We start from the raw sequence: 23383 nt of genomic DNA on the forward strand, positions 1-23383 counted from the left end.
TTAATATTAAATATTTATTTTATATTTAAAACCATATGATGATAAGGGCAATGAACATGCTATTATTTTTTAAAATTTTAAATTACCCTAGAAAAGATTAGTGTTTATTTTCAAATAAAAATATGTATTAAAGCAAAAATACTTCTCCTACTCAAGATAGAGATTGAACTGAATTCAGTGAAGAAAACTACACTTTTCAAATGCTTCTTGTTTTAAGAGGTGGAAAATCTCTTTCCTTTGATGTATGATCTTACTAATATGGAGAAGTAATTCTGAGCTTTAAAAAATGTTGGAGAAAAAACCAATTGTAATGTTATGCTTCATAATTGAGGTTAATATCCATGATCCCATAAATCCCAAATATAAAATTACCATTCTGCACTACTATATCTGCCCATCCATTTCCTTGTTTTCTTATGGTTTAAGCAAACAGACAAGAGACTGTCTATATCAATAAGGAGGGATATTTTCCTAAAGTCATCAACATGTGAAGACAACACTGCAGAGGTAGTATTCAGCCAGTTCTGGAGAATTGGTAACAGAAATTTTGAGTAGTTCGGAGAACTGGTAAATACCACCTCTGACTGGCCCCGCCCCCCATCTATTCTCTGCCTACTGAGTCCCAGCTGATCGGGAGGAAATGGGGATTTTGCAGTATCCTTCCCCTGGAGTAGGGTGGGAATGGAGATTTTACAGTATCCTTCCCCTGTCACGCCCACCCAGCCACGCCCACCATGCCATGCCCACCAAGCCACGCCCACAGAACCAATAGCAAAAAAAATTGAATCCCATCACTGCAACACTGTGTCATCAACATATATCATTATAGGAGGTTTTCTTACATCTTCAAAGAATGCTATTTACAACTACTGCAATTTGCTGTTAAACAAAAACTGATGTAAGGATCTGATACATTTTCTACCCACTGAAAGACCTGTGATTAGACAACTAAGTATCACGCGTGCAGCTCCAGCACCAACCAAATTAAAACCATTTTCTCCTCTGATTTATCAAGGTGAAAGGATGGCATTTTCCTGAGAAATTTGCTGATTTTATGAGTTCTCTTCTAATTGCATTTGTGAAATTTCCAAATACCTCTGAAATGATATCATTATTCTTTATTCTGAAAATTGTCAAGATTTCCCTGTGGACATGATTAAATAAAATACCTTTTCCAATAAAGAAAGTGTCCCTGGAGGAAACATTTTCAAAGTTAAACATTCTGGTAATGTTTAATAATTAGGTATTCTACTTTAAGGTTTTATGGTGCTTTGCAGACCAAATTTCAAGCGGTTCAGATGCCCAGCACCTATTAAAAGTTAGGAAGATACCAATAGTTATTTCCACACATATTTTTTCTTAAAAAAAACAACAACTTCACACAGAACTCTGTAAACATTAACATGGATGTCTTTTTTTTTTTCAATTATACCATTTCATTCATTGCAGTGAGTTTCAATAAATTTATGCTCATCGTTAAGGTTATTTGTACAGAATTCTTTATTGCTTTAAAATAAAATATGCCATCAGGATTGCAGACTTTTTTTTTCTGTTCATACAATTGCATCATCATAGCCTAAGAATAAAAGAAATCCTTGCTGATTTCTGAGCCTGGTTGTTTGCTTGCAGATGTTTCATTACCTGGCCAGGTAGCATCATCAGTTCAACCCTGAGCTATACATCACTTGAATAAGAATATGCATTTAAGCAAGGACAAGATCAAAACACTGTAAACTCCACATCATCTTACGGATCATTCTGTATCTAGGCTGAAGCAGAAATAAGATTTCACTGTTTAACATTTCAGGAAAAAAACAATGCCAGCAATCAAGCTAGCTTATTTATATGATAGCCTGCATGAAGCTTAGCAGTGGGAATTTCAATCTAAATTCTTTCAAGCTGTGAGCTAACATCTCTAAATTGTAAAGTGTAAATATCAAAAATAGTAAAACTGGTAAAAGAATCCTAGCAATTTGCAGAGGGCAATAGCCAACTTTGTAAAGCACAGCAATTACATTTCTGGTGTAGTATGATCCAAAACACAACTAAAATAAATCATTTTAGTATTCTATTGCTACCTGGTTTAGTATCTGTATGATCTCAAAGGCAACCAGGGACATCTGCAGGAGAGTCCAAAAAACACAATCAATGTTTCATATTTTTTTTTATGATTGTGGAGTCATGGACGTCTTTCCTTTTTTTCACCCATTTATATCCCCTGAAGAGTACAATATGAGAAATGTTATTGGGATCTTCCTCCTCAAAACTGTATCCCACCAACTGCATTCAACTACTGTGATATGATCAGAAATATGATTAGATGGACCTGAACCATCAGTTTTTCTTCTAATAGAATTTCAGGCCTGTAGACTACATCAGCATACATAGAAAACCTACACATACATTTTCAAAATGTATCAATTATTTAGCCACTTGTTAGTTTATATATAGTACTTGGAATCATGCCCATGGTTCACATATTCAGAAATATAGACACTGTAACTGGAGACTCTGTTTCCCTCAAGATTACTATGATATGAGTTATATATATGTAAAGAATGCACAGAAAAATATTTAACAGCAGGTGAAATAAATCAATGCTGTAAATAGTTTACACAACTTGCTATAACATACTAGGAGGGTTTTTTAAAAAAAAAAATGCCCAGTTTTTGGAAGATAAAAATGTGGTCCTAAGATAACTGGAGAAGGATCCACTAAGAGGTGAATAAGCCAAGGCATTATAATATATAGCAGAACCTACTGAGTTACGGTGGGACAGTGGTTAGAATGCATTATCGCAGGCTAATTCTGCTGACTGCCAGGGGTTCGATCCTCATCGGCTCAAGGTTGATTCAGCCTTCCATCCTTCCAAGGTCACTAAAATGAGGATTGTTGGGGGCAATAGGCTGAGTCTTAGTTTAAAAGGGCTAAAGTACTCTGAAGCGGTATAGAAGTCTAAGTGATATTGCTAAGCTCTCCTTAAATCAGACAATAAGTGCTGCAATCAGTTATGTGGGTTACCTCAGCGGCTATCATTACTATAGAGGGATTCAAGAAATGAATTTGTTGCTGGAGTTATCCTTCATTTTTAGAGAGCTTTTACAACAAACAATAGCCTACAGAAGCAACAGCAGCAGATGCAGAAGACCAATTGCTCTGACTACTGCTAGTTTTGCATATAATGCTAAACCACAATATAGTGCATTTGGTTTTGCTTTAAATGATTTTTTGAACCCAATCTCTGTGGTTTGCAAGCTGTAATTTATGAATTAGGGCGATATGTGGCGCTGATCAAACTTAGTTAAGAAATTGTGGTTCATCACTCTACCTGAACCAGCTATCAGGCTCCTGACATCTTCTCTCCTTATTTATTTATTTAGCATATGGCATATAATACACAGACTAGCAATATATATTAACATTTCTTTTTTCCTGATTTTTTCTATATGCAGCTTCTTCTTGGCAAGCAGACCTATCATTTGTTCTTACCTCAAAACCAAAGCAACGGTGCAGCATATAAATTATAACCCTTTTGTTTTTACATATCGCCAGATATTAACCACTAGACTTTTGCAAGGCTGATATTGCCATTCATTCATCCATATTCTCTCTCCCTCTTTCTCTAATTAAAAAATTAAAAGATGGTACTTTTGTCTCCAAAGTGGTTATGGCACAGAAATTCCTATCATTAGAGTATTGCTGAAGCATTTCATAATAGAATCTGACTGTTTTTTAAAAAATTGATCATAACAAAGGATTGTTCAATTAGTTTTATTTGAAAAAGAAAGTGGGGGAAGGAGGAGTCAAGAAACTATAAATAATAGTACTATGCAAAACCCGAAAAATTTGACTCAGATTTCTGCAAGCATACGTTGTTTCGTATAATTCCTGCTTCATGAAGTAAATACAAAGCCATGCTTTCTCACAACCATAATCAATGCTTTTTAACTATTATTATTTCTGGTGTAAAATCTAACAAATATCCCACACTTAAATATTAGCTCTTTAAGATCCATTTATTTCAGAATCCAAGTGAAAAGAAAACATTAAAATATGCATGCCCTCTAAAAGCATAAGCTTCCATGAGTTGATATAAAAATGCAAGCTACCTTTTCCAGGCACCTTCCACAGAAATTCTGCAGTAAAAAAATCTCAGTGGTGAGTTTAACCTTGGAGCTGTCAAATTCTGTCATGAATAATGAACCGTGACAACATTCCAACATCCTTGGACAACAGAAAAAAAAATCTCCTCTATGCTAAGCAAGGCAAAATGTTGTTACTACTTTCCAATAGAATTTTACTTGCCAAGAAAATGTATGAAATGTATTGTATTTAAAATTGAAGGAGCAGAAAAATCAATTTCTCCGTATGTTATGAATTCCATATACTAGAGCAAGAAAATACGTGCATATGAAAAAAAATTCAACTATATTCCAAAGAAGCAAAGCCCAGGGAAAATATTGAAACTGTTACACGAATTATTGTTGAGTTCATGGGTACCGTTCAGCAAGAAAATGTAAAATTCATTTCAATTAAGCCATGTGACTGAAAAAAAGAAGTTATATGCATGCAAATGAGCATGTGCGCACACACACACACATATACATACATACATACATACATACATGCCATTCATTTCATGTTTTGAGGAGACTCTGAACAGCTTTAATATAATCAAATAAAGAATTACCGATGTCTAATCAGGCAATCTATTAAAATATTTTGGGTGTGCTGATTATATACCTTCTTTTAACTGTTATAAATATTCATGAAAGTAGGTTAATTCAATCTCTAAGTAATATAAACACTCTTAGGAAGTTTAGGATAAAATAGATTTCCTAGGAAATTAAATTATCAAATGGTAGCGAACCATTATCCAAAGTGTGTATCAGTATACTGCAAAATGTGGACAACAGTATCTTAGGTGGCAATGCAGTACTGTGGTAGAAATCTTAAATCTTAGTTTGCACAGAATACCTTGACTTTGTTTGGGGTAAAATGGAGCTCTGATTGCCTTTGTGGCAATCTCTAAAGTGTTCCAAAATGGTCTTTTCCATTGGCAGGGATTATAACCCCTAAGATTGATGGAGAATTACAACTTGGAAGAGAAAAGGATTGAGTGCTAAAGAGCATGAATTACCAAAAGGAAAGGAAATGGTTATGTTGTATGTTTGTGAAACTAAGAAAAAGAGGAAGAATGCAATAGAACTGAAGGGAAGTAGTCTGATCCCATGGAATATGTATGCGAATGTGCTAGGAAATAAAAGTATAGGCTCCATCATAAAAGGGTTGAAATAAAGCTCAAAAAGTAAGAATCTGTACCAACTAGATTATTGTTAGGGCAAAGGAAAGTAGAAATCTATAGGGGGATAATAGTTACAGGTTACACTCCTGTGAACCAGGATAATGGAAAACCAGTGATGAATTTGGGAAGAAAACGCAATGTTCAGAATGAATACAATTCAGTGAGAAAATTATTCTTTGGATGACAAGAATAGGAGAGTGGAACAAAAGAATGTAGAAGATATGTTTAGGTTATTTAGAAATTTGAGATTAAGTATGCTGACTATTTGGAGAGTATATGCTCAGAAAAAGACCCATTTGTTTTGCATATATGGGTTAATCCTCAGCCTATTCATATTCAATTCATGTAAATGAAAAGGCAATGCATAGAAAGGCATGGTTTGTTTCAATTTTATAATGAAAGAAAAGAAGTATACGGGAGTGCTGAGGAAGTGGATCTTGGGAGGAGGAGGAGGAGGAAGAAGAGGAGAAGGAGAAGTTGTTGCTGCTTGGAATTATATTACAGAGTGTCACAGAAGGTACTAAAGGGAAGGGTGAAAAGAATGAAATTGTAAATTAAAAGAGGATATGCAATATATGTGTGTTGTTCGTGTATGTATATATATAAATTGCTGCCAAAATTGAGCATGAAAGTAAAATACTGCATTATGTGCATAGATAAAAATATATCAAAGAGTACCATGTCAAAGAAAGCAAGAAATATTAAGCTTAAAACAGACAGAGAAAATACAGAGCAAATTTTCATGGAAGTAAAACAAAATGTAATGGACATGGGTGAAAAAGGCTAATCAAAGAGCATCAGCAAAGTGAACAGAGATAAAAATAAAAATGATGAAATTGTAAGGATGTTTTGAGAAATATTTGTGTTTTCTCCAAACCCTTAATAACCTGAAATTAAACTTGCTAAATGGTTCAATGCTTGCAGATTATCCAGCAGAATTTTCTTATTGATTTGCCTCTGATCCCTCCCTAATATAACAATTTTGAGGGCGGAAGAAAACCACCTTTTATCCAGAATATTTTTGTAGCTAGTATAGCTGGTGGTGAACACTTTCCAGGAGTTTTATTTATTAAGTTCCTAATGTATTATATTTCTTTATTTGACCCGTATTGTTATGGAGGAAGATGACCTTTGCCCTATCCAATGAAATGGGCACCCCAACTGGGAGAAATGATTTCTAACATTTTAAAATCTGATCCAGTTCAGTTGTTACCTGCTCTGGGAAGCCAATTTCAAGCCATCACTCTAACGCAACCCAGCTCCTTCAGCCTGCTGTTATAGCAGCCACAGCCACAGCCTCAAAGACCAGAGATCAGATTTTCACACAGAGAATTGGTTTGACTTAGATTGCCTCGAAGCTAAGAGACCTTTAACCAAGCTTTTTAACAAACCCATGAAAGATCCTTTTTATGTATTCTATACATGATCTGTTACTACAAAAATGGTAGTGCAAGTAACTACTGTATGTCCCTAAGAAGAAAAGGGAATTATTTGGTATGGAACCGAAATGGGAGGATAGGGGAAGAAGCACTTTAAAATTTTGTAGGAAGTAATACTGATACATTAAAGAGTGGAATAGGAATAAATGCTGTTAAAGTTAGTGCTCAGGAAGAAAAGAAAAAGAAAAAGAAAAAAAGGAAGTAATAAAAACTATAAAAATGTTGGAAAATGGTATGGCTGTGGCAGTTGCCAGTGTTCAACACTGAACACAAAATAAAACAAAAATAAGTGATGTTCCCTTCATTGTTTGATGTATTTATAAGTAAATTAATAAGAAATGCTTCTGGTGATGTTGTAGAGGCACATTGACTAGAGACAAGGTGCGCATATTTTGTATACAGTATGTTACGAATGTGAATGATTTGCAAAAAAATATTAGATAGAAGCTGTGATAAAATAAGGAGCATGGATGTTATCAAAGATGAAGGTAGTTGTTTTTGATGTGAAAAAAAATAAGAATGAATTGCAAATTTTACATAAATTGTAAAATCAGAACAAATAGGTGAACTTCTTCATAGAATGTTCCTAAAATGGAGAACAAATGGAAAACTATTAAGATGTGAAAATGCTGGTAGAAAACTATTAAGCAGCATTTAATCTGATAAAGGAATTTATCAGGTTCCTTGTTAAACATTTAACAAAAAAAAAATTAAGAAAGTTCAAACAACATGGAAAAGAACATTAACATTTTAATTCTTCATTCTGTTCTGTAAAAAAAAAAAACTCTTTTACTCTTGAAAACAAACTGTGGATTTCATAAAATGTTTTGAGAATTCTGCTCATCTGATACAGAATACCCAAATATCCATTAAGAGAATGGAAGAAAAAGAAGTAAGTAGATTAAAGAGTTAAAAGGTTAGGAAAAACTAACGGTTTATTGGTACCTACTAATAAAACAACAACAAAATTTAATGTCAGAATAGTGACACATTTGTCAGTCTTGGAGATGCAGGAAAAATGAAGCACTAAAGGTAATTGTGAAAATTAAACATACTTCTGCTCCAAATAGATACTTGTATTAGAACCACTTTTTTACATGCATCTTCACTACAAATAGAAATGAAATTCCTTAATGTGAAAGACTACCACTGAAAAATAGAAAAACTCAACATCCTCCCAAGGATCATGCAAACACAACAGTTTCCTCGTGGCACAAATAGACATGGATTTAGATCTAGAGACAGGAATAGGAGAAGAAATCTACCTTCTTTAGTTTCACTCATTCATCTAAGTAGATCAGGGGTGCCAAACTCGCAGTGTCATGGCGGCGTCATGTGACGCATCACGACTTTTTTCCCCTTCGCTAAACTGGGTGTGGCTGTAGCCAGCATGTGACACATCCAGCTCACGGGCCACGAGTTTGACAGCTCTGATGTAGATGATAAGTATTTTTGGAAAGTAATCAGAATCTAAGTTATTCAAAGTATTCCTTTACAGATTTGCAAATAAACAGGCCATGGTTCTGATACCAGTAGCCTTTAGGTTTGAATGAGGCTTACAATTTATTCACTCTGCCAGATTATTCCATTGCTAGAACAGCACAGCAACTATTTTTTGAGGGCACAAATAGGTATCAGCCTTTCCCCGTGTCCTTCCCACTGCCAGATTGTCCCACTTTAAAGTGCAGATGTTCCTTTTAGGTAGTACCTTCAGCTGACATATTGTGATTAGCATATGCAGAACCTAGACACACTTTTTAAATAAAGAAAGGACATATAGGAAGAGGGTAATTTGTTTTTTTTTTTTATTGAAAATTATTAAAAAATACAGAAAAAAATATAATAATATGGATAGAATTGCAGAGAGTAATATAATACATATAGAGTTTTAAAGTATCAATTTTCGCCTGGAGAAAGTACAAACTTCCATTAAGCTAACTCATCAAACGAAAGGAAGGTTTAGCCAGAAAAAAAATTCTCAATCGTCATGCAGTACTCCTGGAAGTATTTACCCACGTTCACATTAAGGTTAATATTTTCGTTCTTAAGATTTCTTTTTTTGCAGCCAAGCATACCATCTGTCCCAGCTCCTATATAACCCCGATTCTTGTCTATCTCGCAAAAGTCCAGTAAGCTTGTCTGCTTCTGCACAGTCCATGATCTTTGCAATTAACATAGCCTCCGATGGGATATTTTTAGATTTCCATTCTTGCGCGAACGAGATCCTGGCTGCAATGATGATGTGGAGAGCGAGATACCAATTAGATTTGTTTAAATTCTCTGGTTTCATGCCTAGTAAAAACGTTTCCGGGTTCAAATCTATTCTACATCCTATGATTTCTAAAATCCATTTTTGAATTCTAACCCAATATTCTTTTGCTCGGGGACAGGTCCACCAACTATGAAAGTAAGTTCCCATAGCAGCGTTGCATTTCCAGCAAACCGGAGAGGTCCCCGGGAACATCTTCGATAATCTAGCCGGGGGCAGGTGCCATCTATATAGCATTTTGTATATATTTTCCTTATAGGAAACTGACATTGTTAATTTTAAGGTTGTCCCCCAGATTTCTTCCCATTTTTCAAGTTCAATCGAGTATCCCAAATTTCTCCCCCAGGCAATCATTGAGTCTTTGATGACCTCCTCTCCAATCCAGTCCATTAAGAGGAATTGATAGAGTTTGGATAATACCTTCTCATCCTTCCCCAACAAGATCTTATCAAGTTCCTGTAGAGAATTATAAATTCCTCCTTTATTTTTATCCTGAGCTGTCCTAGATTGGATCTGATTGTATGACCACCAATCTAGCTCATAGCCTAATTCCCCCAGCATATTTCGAGATTTTACTTTGCCTGAAGGATCCAACAGAGCTTGGTAGATTGGTGGTTTATTTCTGTTGTAAAGAGTCGGGTGTGTCATTGCCTCTAAAGGGGAAAGCCAAATCGGAGTCATCAGGTAAAATTTATTTCTTATTCGATCCCATATGGTCATCAAAACCTTTCGAATAAAGTGGTCCATAAAATATTTATGTTTTTTGGGCCTTTCCTGACTCAGATAATAGTGCCACCCCTGTTGCAAATTGTGGCCTTCCAAGCTAAGGATTCTCCTCCTCCTCAAGGCAATCCAGTCTCTGATCCAAGTTAAGACAGCTGCCTGATGATAAAGCTCCCATTTAGGTAGGCCAAATCCTCCCCTGGAAGGGGATTCTTGAAGCATTTTCAATTTAATCCTTGGTTTTTTATTCTGCCATACAAATCTATGTATACACTGATCTAAAGAATGAAAAAAATTTGTATCTACTAAAACTGGGGCTGTCTGAAAGAGAAAAATCCATTTAGGCAGGATATACGTCTTAACTACTGCAATTCTACCTAATAATGATAGCTGTAAACTTTTCCATCCTTCCAACATTTCTTTAGTTTGACTAAGTAGTTTTTGGTAGTTGTCTTCTTTAATGGTCGAGCATTTAGATGAAAGCCAAATTCCTAAGTATTTTAGTTTTTTGACTATCTGGATCCCTAGTTCTTCCTCTAACTGCGCTTTTTGATTCTTCGTCATATTTTTAATTAGGATCTTGGTTTTATCTTTATTTAATTTAAATCCCGCTACTTTCCCGTAAGCCTCCAATTCCTGTAGCAGGATTGGTCCCGATTCCAAAGGTTCTTCCAAGACAAATATCAAGTCGTCCGCAAAGGCTTGGAGCTTAAACTCTTCCCCTCTGTTTCTTAGCCCTCTAATTCCTTGATTTCTTCTGACCTCATTCAATAATAACTCTAGGGTTAAAATAAATAAAAGTGGAGATAATGGACATCCCTGTCTAGTACCTTTACTTATATCAATTTTTTCAGACTCCTCCCCATTAATAAGTATTTTCGCTGTCTGTTTTGCGTATACTGTCCGGATTGCCCTGGTAAATCTTTCCCCGAATTCCATTTCGCTCAACTGTGCAAAGAGAAATTTCCAGCTCACTCTGTCAAAGGCTTTTTGTGCATCCACGGAGACCAGGGCCACCTGTTTATCAGAATTACACTCATAATATTCTAATATATTCATTATAGTTCTCACGTTATCTTTCAATTGTCTATGAGGTAGGAAGCCATTCTGGTCTCCGTGGATGTACTCATTCAGGAAAATTTTTAGTCTCTTCGCTAAAATCGCAGAGAATAATTTATAATCGGAATTAAGCAGGGAAATCGGTCTGTAATTTTTAATCAGAAGCGGATCAGTGCCTTCCTTTGGAATTAGTGTAATATATGCTTCAGACCAGGAGGGTGGCATTTGACCAAAGACCAAAACCTCATTAAATACTTGAGTCAAAAATTCCCCCAAAGTCTCAAGGAGGGCAGTATAAATTTCTACTGGCAGACCATCCGTACCTGGGGTCTTTCCCCCTTTTTGTTCCCTTAATACTAACTCTACTTCCTTCAAGGTAATCTCTGCATTCAATATTTCTCTCATTGGGAGTGGGACCTTCCGGGAATCCGCTCTAGCCAAATACTCTCTAATCTCCTGGTCCTGTTCATCTCCAGCTGAATACAAAGCAGTAAAATATTCTTGTATTATTTTTCCTTTCCCTTCCTTATCCGAAACACATCTTCCCCTTTGGTCCTTCAAACAAACTATCCTATTTCTCTCCTGTTGCTTCTTCAGTCTATAAGTAAGCCATTTTCCTGCTTTATTTGCATGCTCAAAATGCCTTTGTTTTGCCCATCTAATTTTAGTAGCCAATTCTTCCTGATCTAATAGGTTTAACTGGTGTCGGGTTATTTTCTTCTTCTCAACTAGTTTTAAGTTCCCTGGGTCTGTCTGCAACCTCGCTTCCATTTTCTCCAATTCACACCTCAATTTACTCCGTTTCAGTCTTTGGGTCTTCCTCTTTCCAATAATATAAGATGATATTACTCCCCTGATCACCGCCTTCGCCGTATCCCAGATAATCTGTGGACTAGTATCCTCTTTCCTATTGACCCTAAAGAAAAAAACCATCTCCTCTTTTAGCTTTTGGAGTAAATCTTTGTCTTTTAATACTCCTACATCCATCTTCCATCTCTTTATTCTGCGGGCTCCTCTCCATACTATTTTCAACGGGTTATGGTCTGCCCAGTCATTAACCTCAAGAGGGTAATTTGGATCATAGAAATCATGGTCAAGTAAAAGGCCTCTCGTCTATACCGCCTCTTACTACCTCTTAACTCCACAATAAGGTTTAATTAATTTGAGTCCACTACAGATATCCTCATCATCATCATCCTCTTTTAATGACCCCATAATCCTTTGAGGGTGGGGTCTGGGCAACTGAATGGAGCTGAGTGTTTACTGGCTGGATGCACTTCCTGTTGCCAATGCAGAATGTTTTTCAGCAGATATATTCTCTGTGTGCCTAGAGAGAGGAATATCTACCTAGGATTGAACTCACAGCCTACTGATTGTGAGGCGAGAGCTCCCCCTCTAGGCCACTGCAGCAGAGTCTACTACAGATATGCGTATGTAAAATGGAATAACTACTGTATGATATGATTAAAAAATGTTTTTTCACATGATAAAGATCTTACTACTGAGGCACAGAAAACTTGATTGAGATGACACTGGAATTGACAAGCCATTTTCTTCTTAAACCTAGCTTGCGTAATTGTTGGGCAAATAAAACATTATTGTGAGCCAGCCTGAGCCATGAGGTTAATGAGGTTTTGCCCATCCACAACTTATAGAGCAACTGGTTGTCAGAAACATACCTTTCTCATAGTCGTCTTCAGCTACTGCTTTCTCCTGAAGCTTCTGAAGTTTTCTCATCAAGGATTTCATCTGTATCAATGAAAAGATCATGAGCAATATTCCTCTATGCTGCTTTGAAAAATTGTGACCTAAGCATTGTATATATGATCACAACAATCCAAAAGTTTTGATCTCATTCCACTTGGCCCACGCATTTCTGAAGACACTTCTGTCACCCCACATTGTACAATCATCATACATAATTCAAGAGCACCCAGAGTAGACATAATGATATAATGACAGGATATATTTATATGAAGATGTGAAAATCAGATGAGTTTCCCATGATTCCTAAACTGGAAAAAATCAAACACATGGCAGATTGCTTATCTTACCCATCTTGAGATTTGCAGGCTTCAACCAGGAAATCTTAAATTAAAAATTAATTAATTCGATTTAGGTAAGGCTCACCAGCAGCAGTGGTAGTATTCTAAAAGATTGGGTAGGTTAGAGCAATGGAGAAAAATATGTAGCAAGGAGAGTGAGAGAAAACTAAAATGAGATTAAAGGGCAGCAAATATTGTAAACTTTTGGCAGAAAGAGAGTAGAAAGGCTCAAGATATTTGGAAAACAAAGCATTCAAAACCATTATTAAAGGTTTTTAAGAGGAGATTGGACAGCCATTTTTCCAGAATGGTATATAAACTCCTGTTTGAGCAGAAGACCTACAAGGTCTCTTCCAATGATGCAATTCTGTACTTCTGCAACTTATTTTGCTTACAAATTATAACCATCCAGCAATATCTTCATAGGCAACTTCTCAAATTCTCAGTAGAAACGTCCCCCAAAATAAGCATTACAATACAACAGTTACTGCATTGCTTTATATTGAATGTATATACTTGCTTAAAATTCTATCACGCAAAATGGGCACAAAGAATACAAACCTTTACTAAACGACGATTGCCCAGCAAACATTCCTGTAATACTGGTTCATACTCCTTCATCAGAAAATCCCAACTGTGGTCACTAGCGATGCCACAACTCTCATAGCCTGAAGTCACCGAAGAATCAGCAGATGTTGCCTCTAAAGAATCCGTGGAAGAAGAGAATGCATTATTTGCATGGAAAGGTGAGAGCCTTCCACAGTCCTGCAAAATGTCATCTTCTGTAGTTTCTGAGGGGCAGGTACCAACTTCATTGCACAAGGAGTTACGTGAAGCCCACAGTTCCGTTCGTGAAATTCTTTGGACTTCTCCAGACAGATGAAAATTAATATTTTCTGTTTTCTCTATTCCACCTAATTGCACAATTTCTTTAGATTCCCTACTTCTCGATTCACCTGCAGCAGCTTCAGAGGCTAAATTTAGTGAGAGTTGGATGAAACTAAAATGTGAGTGAAAGGAATCCTGAAGACTGGAAGGACCATTGGAAGTTTCTTGGTTTTCAGGCTCCTGGGTGTTGATCCCTTTCTCCTGATGCTGAGCACATAATCTTTCTTTCTTTTGTGAACTAACACCCTCAGAAGTCTTCTCCACTGCATCTAGCAACTTGCCCGACCATGCAGACAAGCTTCGTGTAGGTGAGACATCTCCTTTATGGTGGTTAATCGCAGGAGAATCTGACAAGATTGCTGCATGGGTCTGAGACATTCTGTTGTATTTGTGGCAACAGTAGGTCTAAACAGCACGCCAGAAATAGAATAATCCCAAAACAGGTTCACATGGTATCTTCAAAGAACAGGACTTAAGTTCTTGATTGTGTGCTATCTGTATTGCTCAGATAGTTTGATTCACTGACAAATGGAGGGTGAAATTCTACATCTTGTAGGACCCTGGTTCCTTTTCCACCTTCTCTTAAGAATCCACGGGTAATTAAAAATCTTGAATCTCTAAAATAAACAAAGTGGGAAAATGATCACAAATGTATTTTTCCACATAAGAGGACATTTTGGAACCTAATTTGAAAAAAAACCCCACACAATACTGAACAGATTTATATCTTGTCATATTCTGTTTACAAAAAGCAGGGCTCCTGAGGTGATAGCGACTTCAAAATTACTAATTAATAAAATGTAATTTTTAATGTTATAGGAAGTGTTTACTAAAAAAAAAAGGGCTTGATGATAATAATTTATTTTTATTTTTAATTGTTTTTAAAGCCAAGTAAAAGGTAATACTTATTCAGACATTATCCACTATTTGGAATTTGGCCCCCAGCATATTACTTAAAGATCATAGTTAATTGTCAGCCTGGAAAAGCCTTGTTCTAATGGATTGTGCCATGTTTTTCCCAGAATTTTTAATTGTTCAGATTTCTGTCCGTAATTAATTCATATCATTATCAAACGTAGCAGACATACACATATTTTTTGCTGCTTTTTATCACACACAGCAAATAGAATTTAGACAATTTAGACAAAGAACCAATGAAACTAATTCTAAATAGTATGAATAACAATTTTATCTTGACCGTGTGCTGCCTATAAGAGAAACTATTGTGCAAAATAAAGATTTGAAATAATGGTTTTAAAAAGATTGATAGGAAGCACTCTGTGATGTTCTGACTGACATTTTTGGATGGTAAATCAAAGAATTATCGACATGATCTCTTTTGCTATATGTAAAGTATGGTATTAGCATCAGTGAGATGCAAGATAAAAAGATTTTGGCTCATACACATAAACATTCCTTACTACTGAAATACATTTTGAAGCAAGGGTATTGCATTATAAAAAGCTATGTTATATTAATGTATTATAGTATAATAATCCACACATACACTAACATGCCTGATAGAAACCTTAGAAGTGGACGTAACCCACAAAGATTTGACCATTACAACAAATGAAGATGATTCAGGTTTCCTTCTTTGATTGTAAAGGCAAATCTGAAGACCTGCCCCAATTATCTACAAAGAGCAGATAAATCTATTTCTACCCAAAACTTCATGTGCCTCTTTACCATCATTTTAGGGCTTTTCCAAACCTTCTAAATGTATGAACACAAATCTGCCTTATCATGAAATCTCAACATGTGTTGTCAATGCAAGTCTCTCTCCAAGGGTCCACAAAGATGATTTAATCTGGGAAAGATCTTTTTAACAGTCTTAAGCTTTTATCCAGTTGGGTTCCAGGTAGTCCCAAATGCCTTCAATTTCAAACATACCAAAATGTAGGCATAAACATCCAACCAGCTCTGATTCTCCCATCATCTCAATTCATCCTTCTTAGTCACCCCAGTTAGAGATTCACCAGGTCATTCCACCAACTGCAAGAATTTCTACAGTTCCTATCATTTGGACAATATTCTTTGTCATGTAACTCAGATAAAATGACTCTAAGAAGCAAAAAGTGAACATCTGACAAAGCTGAGTCATCTCCACTGACTTGTGGCTGTGATAGAAAAGGGGAAAATATTATCACATATCTAATTTTTTTTCAAGTATCATTTCTCCACTTTGCATAAATCCTCAAATCAGTCTTTCCTGATTTTCAAACACTTGGTGCTATAGAAACATCCCCAGTCGCTTGACTTCATTAAGAGATAGCTTGCTGGATACTATCTATTCTCAAATATAAACACCAGTCAATTGAATTAAAATTCCCATTAAGAGAGCTCAGAGTCAAGCCTATAGAATGAAGTCAGCAAATGAATGGATGAATTTGTGCATTCGATAAATTCAAATGCAGGCTTGCTAAGAATCAATATACAGATGTGTTCCAAAGACTGGTGTTACATAAGTTCAGTCTTGTCTTTTAAGATCACACACATCAAAAAGAAATTAAACAATTGCAGCAGTATTTTCTTTCAGGTCTGTAAAATATAAGTATTCATTCCTTTATTCTAGCTTAAAAAAATTCTTGTTCCTTTAATTTAGGTTCCCTTGAACCATGTCTTAATGGCTGCTATAATAGCAACATGCAGATTCACAAAAAATGATACTGGATATATTGGAAGCAGGAGAAACACCAGCTGGTAAGTGGTTCATGTTATTCACGCTACTGTAACTAGAGGAAAGCTCCTTCTGTAAGTTTCCTATTCCCAGAAGATACCATCTGCTGTAATTAGCATTAGTGTAAGCAAGCCAATTGAATGTTTGGGTTTTAATTGTAGGCTCATTTTATTGTGCTGACCTCTAAATACTTAACAGAACTCAAGACTTTAGTGAGAAACAGCATCTACAAACCAGGAACTGGCATAAAACATTGAAATACATTCATCCTCTAATCAATTCTTCCCAGCTTGTTCCCCTGTTTCCATGGAATTTAAGCACAACATTAAATATTGACATCTTTGGAAACAAGCACAGAGTTGTCGGATGTTCTGTGTTGATTGATTCGCCCAATCCTATTGGTTTGTGCAACAGCAGGAATGCAGACCACAGTCTGAAGACACATTATGTGACAGAATTGGACTGATTCGTACTTAGATGGATAAACATTTGGGAAGGCTATATAAATTACATTGAGCACCATGCAGGAAAGGTGAACTATGAATTAAATGTTTGTGTTTGATGCAACTCTTATCTAGAGCCCAATTAAAAAGAATGGGCCATTTTCATTCTTGTGTAGTCTACATTTTTAATGCTAGAATCCTCATGTTCTTCCAAATATATGGAGATAAAAGATTCATAATAATTTTAAAAAAAGGAGTAACATCAGAGACACAGGCAATGGATACAGGGCTCTGCCAGACCCATCTATCACAAGAAAGAAACAATTTCATTTACATCTGTGAACAACTGATGAAATACATTTCCAAATTATACCAGCTTCACATATTACAACATACATTAAGTGGAGTTTTTCTAAATAGTGTTCTAGTTCTCAGAATAAAATGCAAGATTTTGCCACCTGCCTTGGCCCACACTACCCTTTCCAGAGCACCAGATGCAATATCTTTTCCTCACCTTCCTAATAATTTAGGAATAGGTTGGTGTTTGCTCATCAATAACATGCACAGGTCTCAGCTGCAGTTGTGGATGTTTATGCCATGAAACTTCCACACTCAAAGCTGAGGCCTAGTTAGAATTTGCTGTGCACTTTACTTGGACAATCAAGACAGAGGAAACAAGTTCTGACAACAATTCAGCTTTCCGTAGACTATGCGTAGAAGGACAGATTCATCTTGCCCAAGCAAAGTAGGAGTGAGTACTCGCTGCAATGATCCTTATTTTTATACACAAGCACCATTCAATTATGTCTCCCTCATAAATCTGATGACAACACTTCCCAGGAATGTCACAACCTACAATTTGACTGTACATCGTGCCAGAATGTGGAACATGTTAAAGCTACTTCATATGCCAAAACAACTAATTATTTTTCTGAGGAGTCTTTATCATGATCAAAAATCCACTATAAGAATTAAATCCATAGAAAAGAGTGGTTCAGAATTGAGAAGGAAATAAAATTTCTCACAACTACTTCATGTGCAGTATATAGCTAGTAGGTTATAGGTATGGCAAGGAATGGGAAAAGAATATAGCTGGGAATTAAAATTGGAGACTGAAATCAGGAATGATTTGAGTTATGCAGATGGTGCTATGTTGTTAGCCAAGAGTAAAGAAAGGCCAGTTGTTCAAATCAAAATGGTAAGTGAAACATTTGGGTTCATGTTAAACACTAAGAAAACAATGATAATATCAAATTCCTTGCTTTGTGAATTTATAGCTGATACTGAAAAAGCAAAGGTTGTAGATACTTTTCTTTGACTGAAGAATAAAGACAAAATGTACCATAGAAACAGAACGAAAGTTCCACTAGAAAAATTGTTGTGACAAATTTAGGCAAACTGTGAAGGTTAAATACATTTCAACTATAAGAAAAATCAGAATGGTTAATGAAATAGTTAATGAAAGGTATTTCCAGTGTGCCAAGGATTTTTGTGAAATCTGGACCATGAGAAATACTGAGAGAAAATCAGATGCCTCTGAATTAAGCAATGTCTTTGATGCCTTTGATTATTAAGCTAAGACTATGATAGATTGTGAGAATATCAATAAATCTACCTTGGATCAAATAAAGATTGACTGATCCCTTGTGGTAATGATCAACAAGTAGAAACACCCTTTGGGCATGATAGTTGAAACAGGTAATAGATTAGAAAAATGATTATGTTTGGCAAAGGTAAGGCAGGATCAAAAAGATTACTGGAATGGCATGATAAATCAAGATGGAAAGCATTTATCAACCCAGCTTAATGGTAGCAAACATAGTAAACTGCAGATGTTCATATCAACGGTTTGGACTTTTTCATGGGTTATTAAAATATGGTTGGAACATTAATGCTTTAAGATTGCTTGGGGCAAATCAAAAACTGCACTGGGAATCCCCAATTCCCTATACAGAAACCGCAGATAATTTCCCTGACAAATTAGATGTTTTTAAATTCTGGTTAATGAAAGAAGAACCTTGAATGGCTTTTGGCTTTGATTTTACTGGCAGATAGTGATACTCCAACCTTTGCTGTGTCCTGCTTTGACTCCCAAGTCTACCTTGATATAAAATAATTTAGGAGTTCATCTTCCTATTTTATACATAGCTCCTGTTTTTCACAAAACCCATTGGAGTCTCTTATTTCAGAGAGTTTTGATATTCAAATTCAAAATCTCTCAAGTATCTCTACACTTGAACAAATTGTATTGACAGAGCTTAAAATGGACTAATAAAGAAAATTCTGCCTGGCGGAACATGATTGCTTGTATGGCTCTCCATTATGATGGGTCATTTAAGAATCTGCACTTATCTCGCTCTGGTAAGTGACAAAATGTAACAAATGCCCTACACATATACACATACTGTATATACAAATGCACACAAAATACACATACAAAATCAGATACACTGTGGTCAAAATCCCTGGTAAGAACTTTAGTAGAAGGCTTACCAGTCAGATAATGGGCAGCATGTTAACACACTGACAATAATCAATTTAAGAAGCAGGCTTCAGTTCAACCATCTGAATTTTTAATTTCACCAGGGAATATATTGCAAATTAAGTATCTGACATACAGTCCATTTGGAACCACAATTCAGTTTACCAAAATAGAAAGTAATTTTCTCTTAGCAACTCAATATGATTGCACATAATGAGAAAAAGACAAGCACAGCAACAAGCACAAGCACATTCACCAAGGACAATATGTACAATATTCCTACATTTGGCAGTTCAATTTAATTATAATCCAAATCCTAAATCATATCCAAAACTTTGGTTCTCCCAGGGTGTTAACCATTGCCTCCTCCTCCTCCTTTTTATCATAAGAAAATAATTTTAGAATGTTTTGCAGCATGGAAAACTATTCCAGAATGTCATGTATAAAATTATATGGTTATCTATTGATTGTATTATACCTTCCTGAGAAGTAATTTGGCTTAAAATTAAATCCAAATTTAATTAATACAAAGCCAACTTTCCATTTAATGCATGATCCTGAGTTGAACCCTGCTGCTCTACATAAAAGAAATAAACAATTATAAAATGAAATGACCTTGAGAATAAGCATTATATTAATATAATAGATTATTTTAATTTACTGTGTAAAAATAAGGATTATGAACAACTTGGACAATACTTCAACTGTCCTTGACAAACTAGTTCCTGCCCAATGATTACTAACCATCTAATCTACTTTTCCAAAAAAATTACCTCATAAAAGTGAAATGGGTGACACCCTCATACAATTTTTGTAAATCTGAGAAAATTTCAAAATAGCTTGTCAAGCAGTTTATCTGTTTCTTGAGAGAGAAAAGATCCTAAAACTCCCCTTGAACTAATTTCTCCAAAAATAACTTTTTTTTCTAGGTTTTCTATCGTGGATGTTCATTCTTCATTTTCTCTTCTCCACTACAAAGACAAATTCCCTTCTCTTTATACCTTCAGAAGATACTCAGCAGATAAATTACCGTAATTATACAACAGCACCTCTGAAAAGGGAAACCTTCTTCTGCAGTCCTTTGCAAATTGATCCACTTACTGTAAATGAGTTCACCCTTTGTCATGGAGGTGCCTCTGCTACCAAACTTAGTTAATTTTGCCTTGGAATCCTCAAAGGTTCGGAAAAGAGTTGGGAACCCAATAATTTCACAATTTTAATCATTTCTGTCCAAGAGGGGACAACAATTGCATACAGCACCAGCCTGTTAACTGGTAAAATTTAAGGAGTAAAGCTTTCATCTACCGATTTAACTACTCAAATAATATTGAGACAATTATTTTTCTCAAGGCAGGATCGCTAAACCTTGGATTTTATCTATTGAACATTAAATGAATTTTCTGTCAGGTCCTGACTTTGCCTAGAATTACAGGCCTTGGTCTTGCTTGTACTGGTGCCTTATATCAGAAACACCTGTTACAATGGAGCACAACAAGTCCACATCTTCATCATACCTCGTTTTCACTACTGTAGTCTTCTCTGTGGTATTTTGTGAGCCTTCAAGCTTTGATTTTCTATCAAAATATTTCTGCATAATAAAATTTAATTTTTATATGGTTCATGACTTGTACGAGCTCAAACTGATTTCATACTGCTTTTATCTTTTGCTTTGAATCCACAAATTTGAATCCAGTGCTGTGGGAGACTGGAACTTATTTATTCAGGTATCTTTCAGACTTAAAGACTCAAATCAAAATCTATGTGAAAATTGCAATAACCTTTTTGTTTCAGAGGGGGATGCATCTGTCATGACCGCAAGGAATATGGAGACAATGCAGGAGATTTTGCCCTTATATTCTCTGCCTAGCCAAAAGCTTTTCAGAGCTGATGTTTTAGTTGCAAGCTAGCATCTCATTTATTTAAATTTAAGATTTTGATTACCACCTTTAGAGCGCTCCATGGCTTAGGACCGGGGTATCTACAAGATCGCCTTCTGCCACCAGTAGCCTCTCACCAACCAGTACGCTCCCATAGAGAGGGGCTTCTTAGGGTGCCGTCGGTCAAACAGTGTCGATTGGCGGCCCCCAGGGGGAGAGCCTTCTCTGTGGGGGCACCCGCCATCTGGAAGGAGCTCCCCCAGGAGATACGGATGATCCTGGATCTGCGCGCTTTCCGCCGTGCCCTCAAAACATTCCTATTCCAGCAGGCCGGCCTGGCCTAATCTCTCTTTTAAACTGTTTTTAAATTTTTTAAATTTTAAATTTGTCTTGTAAATGTGGGGTGTTTTAAATTTTGTTCTCTGGGCCAATTTATTTAATTGTATTTTAATGGTTTTTTAACATTTGTATTATATGTATTTTATCTTTTGGCTGTTCACTGCCCTGAGTCCTTCAGGAGTAGGGCGGTATACAAATTCAATAAATAATAATAATAATAATAATAATAATAATAATAATAATAATAATAATTTATTTGTTTATGTTTAAACAATTTTTTGATAGTAGCAAGTTAAAGAAAGTAGCAAGTTACAGAATGATCATTGATAGATATAAATTATTAAATGAGAATATGGGTTCCCTAAAGTTATACTGTACATTTGGACATCTGGACAAGAAAGACATAGAAGGGATCAGTTCATTACTTGTAAGAGGAGTAGATAAGTAACATTAACCTCACTGCCCTTTCAATGTTTATTCAGCTCAAAATATATTGCCCGTCAAGAGTACTGAATTTATATCATTGCCAGTTATGGTTCCTAAATCTTTTACCTCTTGTTCCTATCCCACCCCTTCCACTTGAGTTTCATGTGCAACAGCTAATTATTTATTTAAAGCACGTAATAAAGCAACAGCTAATTATTTGTTTTTCCTTGCACACAAAAGTTGGCGGCAGTTGTTTGTGGTTGCTTGTTTGCAATCCTGTCTTTTAAGCCTGTTTGTATGCAGTTACTCAAAAAGGGCAAAACAAAAACAGAAAGCCTTACGAAAGCTCATGCTACACCTTCAAGCATTTCAGATCATTTTTCCATGTCTTGCTTACCTTTATAATGGAAAGATCAATATCAACCAATTCATTTGGCATTTGGCCTTTTAACAACACCTACCATTGAAAGCCAGTTCAGCAGATTAATTAGTGGGCTTGAATCTAAGTTCTGCTCCATAAGGCCTTTTCCCATGAAATCTCTCAGCTACACAGGTAAGAGGAAAGTGATGCTATTATTCATTATTCACATCAATTATTCAAGTGTCTATTTTGTCTTCTGCACACAAGTCTGGAAATTATGCAATAAAGAGAAAACCAACACAATATTCATACAAAATGGGTTTTTTTTCCCCCAAGCCATGTAGAAGTTTTTTGAATTCTTTCTACTTACCCTTATGATGTCCCATGCAGTGGTGGGTTTCAAAAATTTTTACTACTGGTTCTGTGAGCGTAGCTTAGTGGGCATGGCATGGCTTGGTGGGCATGGCTTGGTGGGCATGACAGGGGAAGGATACTGTAAAATCTCCATTCCCACCCCACTCCAGGGGAAGGACATTGTAAAATCTCCATTCCCACCCCACTCCAGGGGAAGGTTACTGCAAAATCCCCATTTCCTCCTGATTAGCTGGGACTTGGGAGGCAGAGAATAGATGGGATTGGGGCCAGTCTGAATTTTTACTACCAGTTCTCCGAATTACTCAAAATTTCCACTACCGGTTCTCCAGAATTGGTCAGAACCTGCTGAAACCCACCTCTGGTCCCATGGTATTAGCTTCAGTTGTTTATTGGCAAATAGCAGGTATTAATGATCTGTTTTCACAGTTTATACAGAGATTAACAAAAGCAGATATTTAAGGCAAGCCTGCACATCATGAGCCAGATCACAGATAACCAGTCATGCTTAGATAAACACCCAGCAAACCCACCACTCAGTTTACTCTCTCCGTCCCCATCAATGCAGTCCTACATATATAGCAAAATAATCAATATTGGTCAGATTTCTTGCAGAACTTCACATAAGGCTAATACAGAGAAGGATCTGGCAAATCACAAATCATGAAAGCTCAT

General features: G+C 36.0%; 1 protein-coding gene across 1 annotated transcript in view; it reads right to left on the reverse strand.

Annotated features, from left to right (window-relative positions):
* The window catches only part of DISC1 (DISC1 scaffold protein), a 148213-nt gene extending 134041 nt beyond the window's left edge, over nucleotides 1-14172 (reverse strand). Inside the window, exons 1-2 of the mRNA XM_070950888.1 lie at nucleotides 13402-14172; nucleotides 12475-12544 (exon numbers count right to left, since the gene is read on the reverse strand). Coding sequence (XP_070806989.1) covers nucleotides 12475-12544; nucleotides 13402-14106 — 775 coding nt within the window. The 5' untranslated portion in view covers nucleotides 14107-14172. The remainder of the gene's footprint in view (nucleotides 1-12474; nucleotides 12545-13401) is intronic.
* Nucleotides 14173-23383: the final 9211 nt, after the last annotated feature.

The sequence above is a fragment of the Pituophis catenifer genome, unplaced genomic scaffold (assembly GCF_029215685.1).
Source record: "Pituophis catenifer annectens isolate HBS135680 unplaced genomic scaffold, rPitCat1.0.hap2 SCAF_1, whole genome shotgun sequence".
In the NCBI taxonomy this organism is placed as follows: domain Eukaryota; kingdom Metazoa; phylum Chordata; class Lepidosauria; order Squamata; family Colubridae; genus Pituophis; species Pituophis catenifer.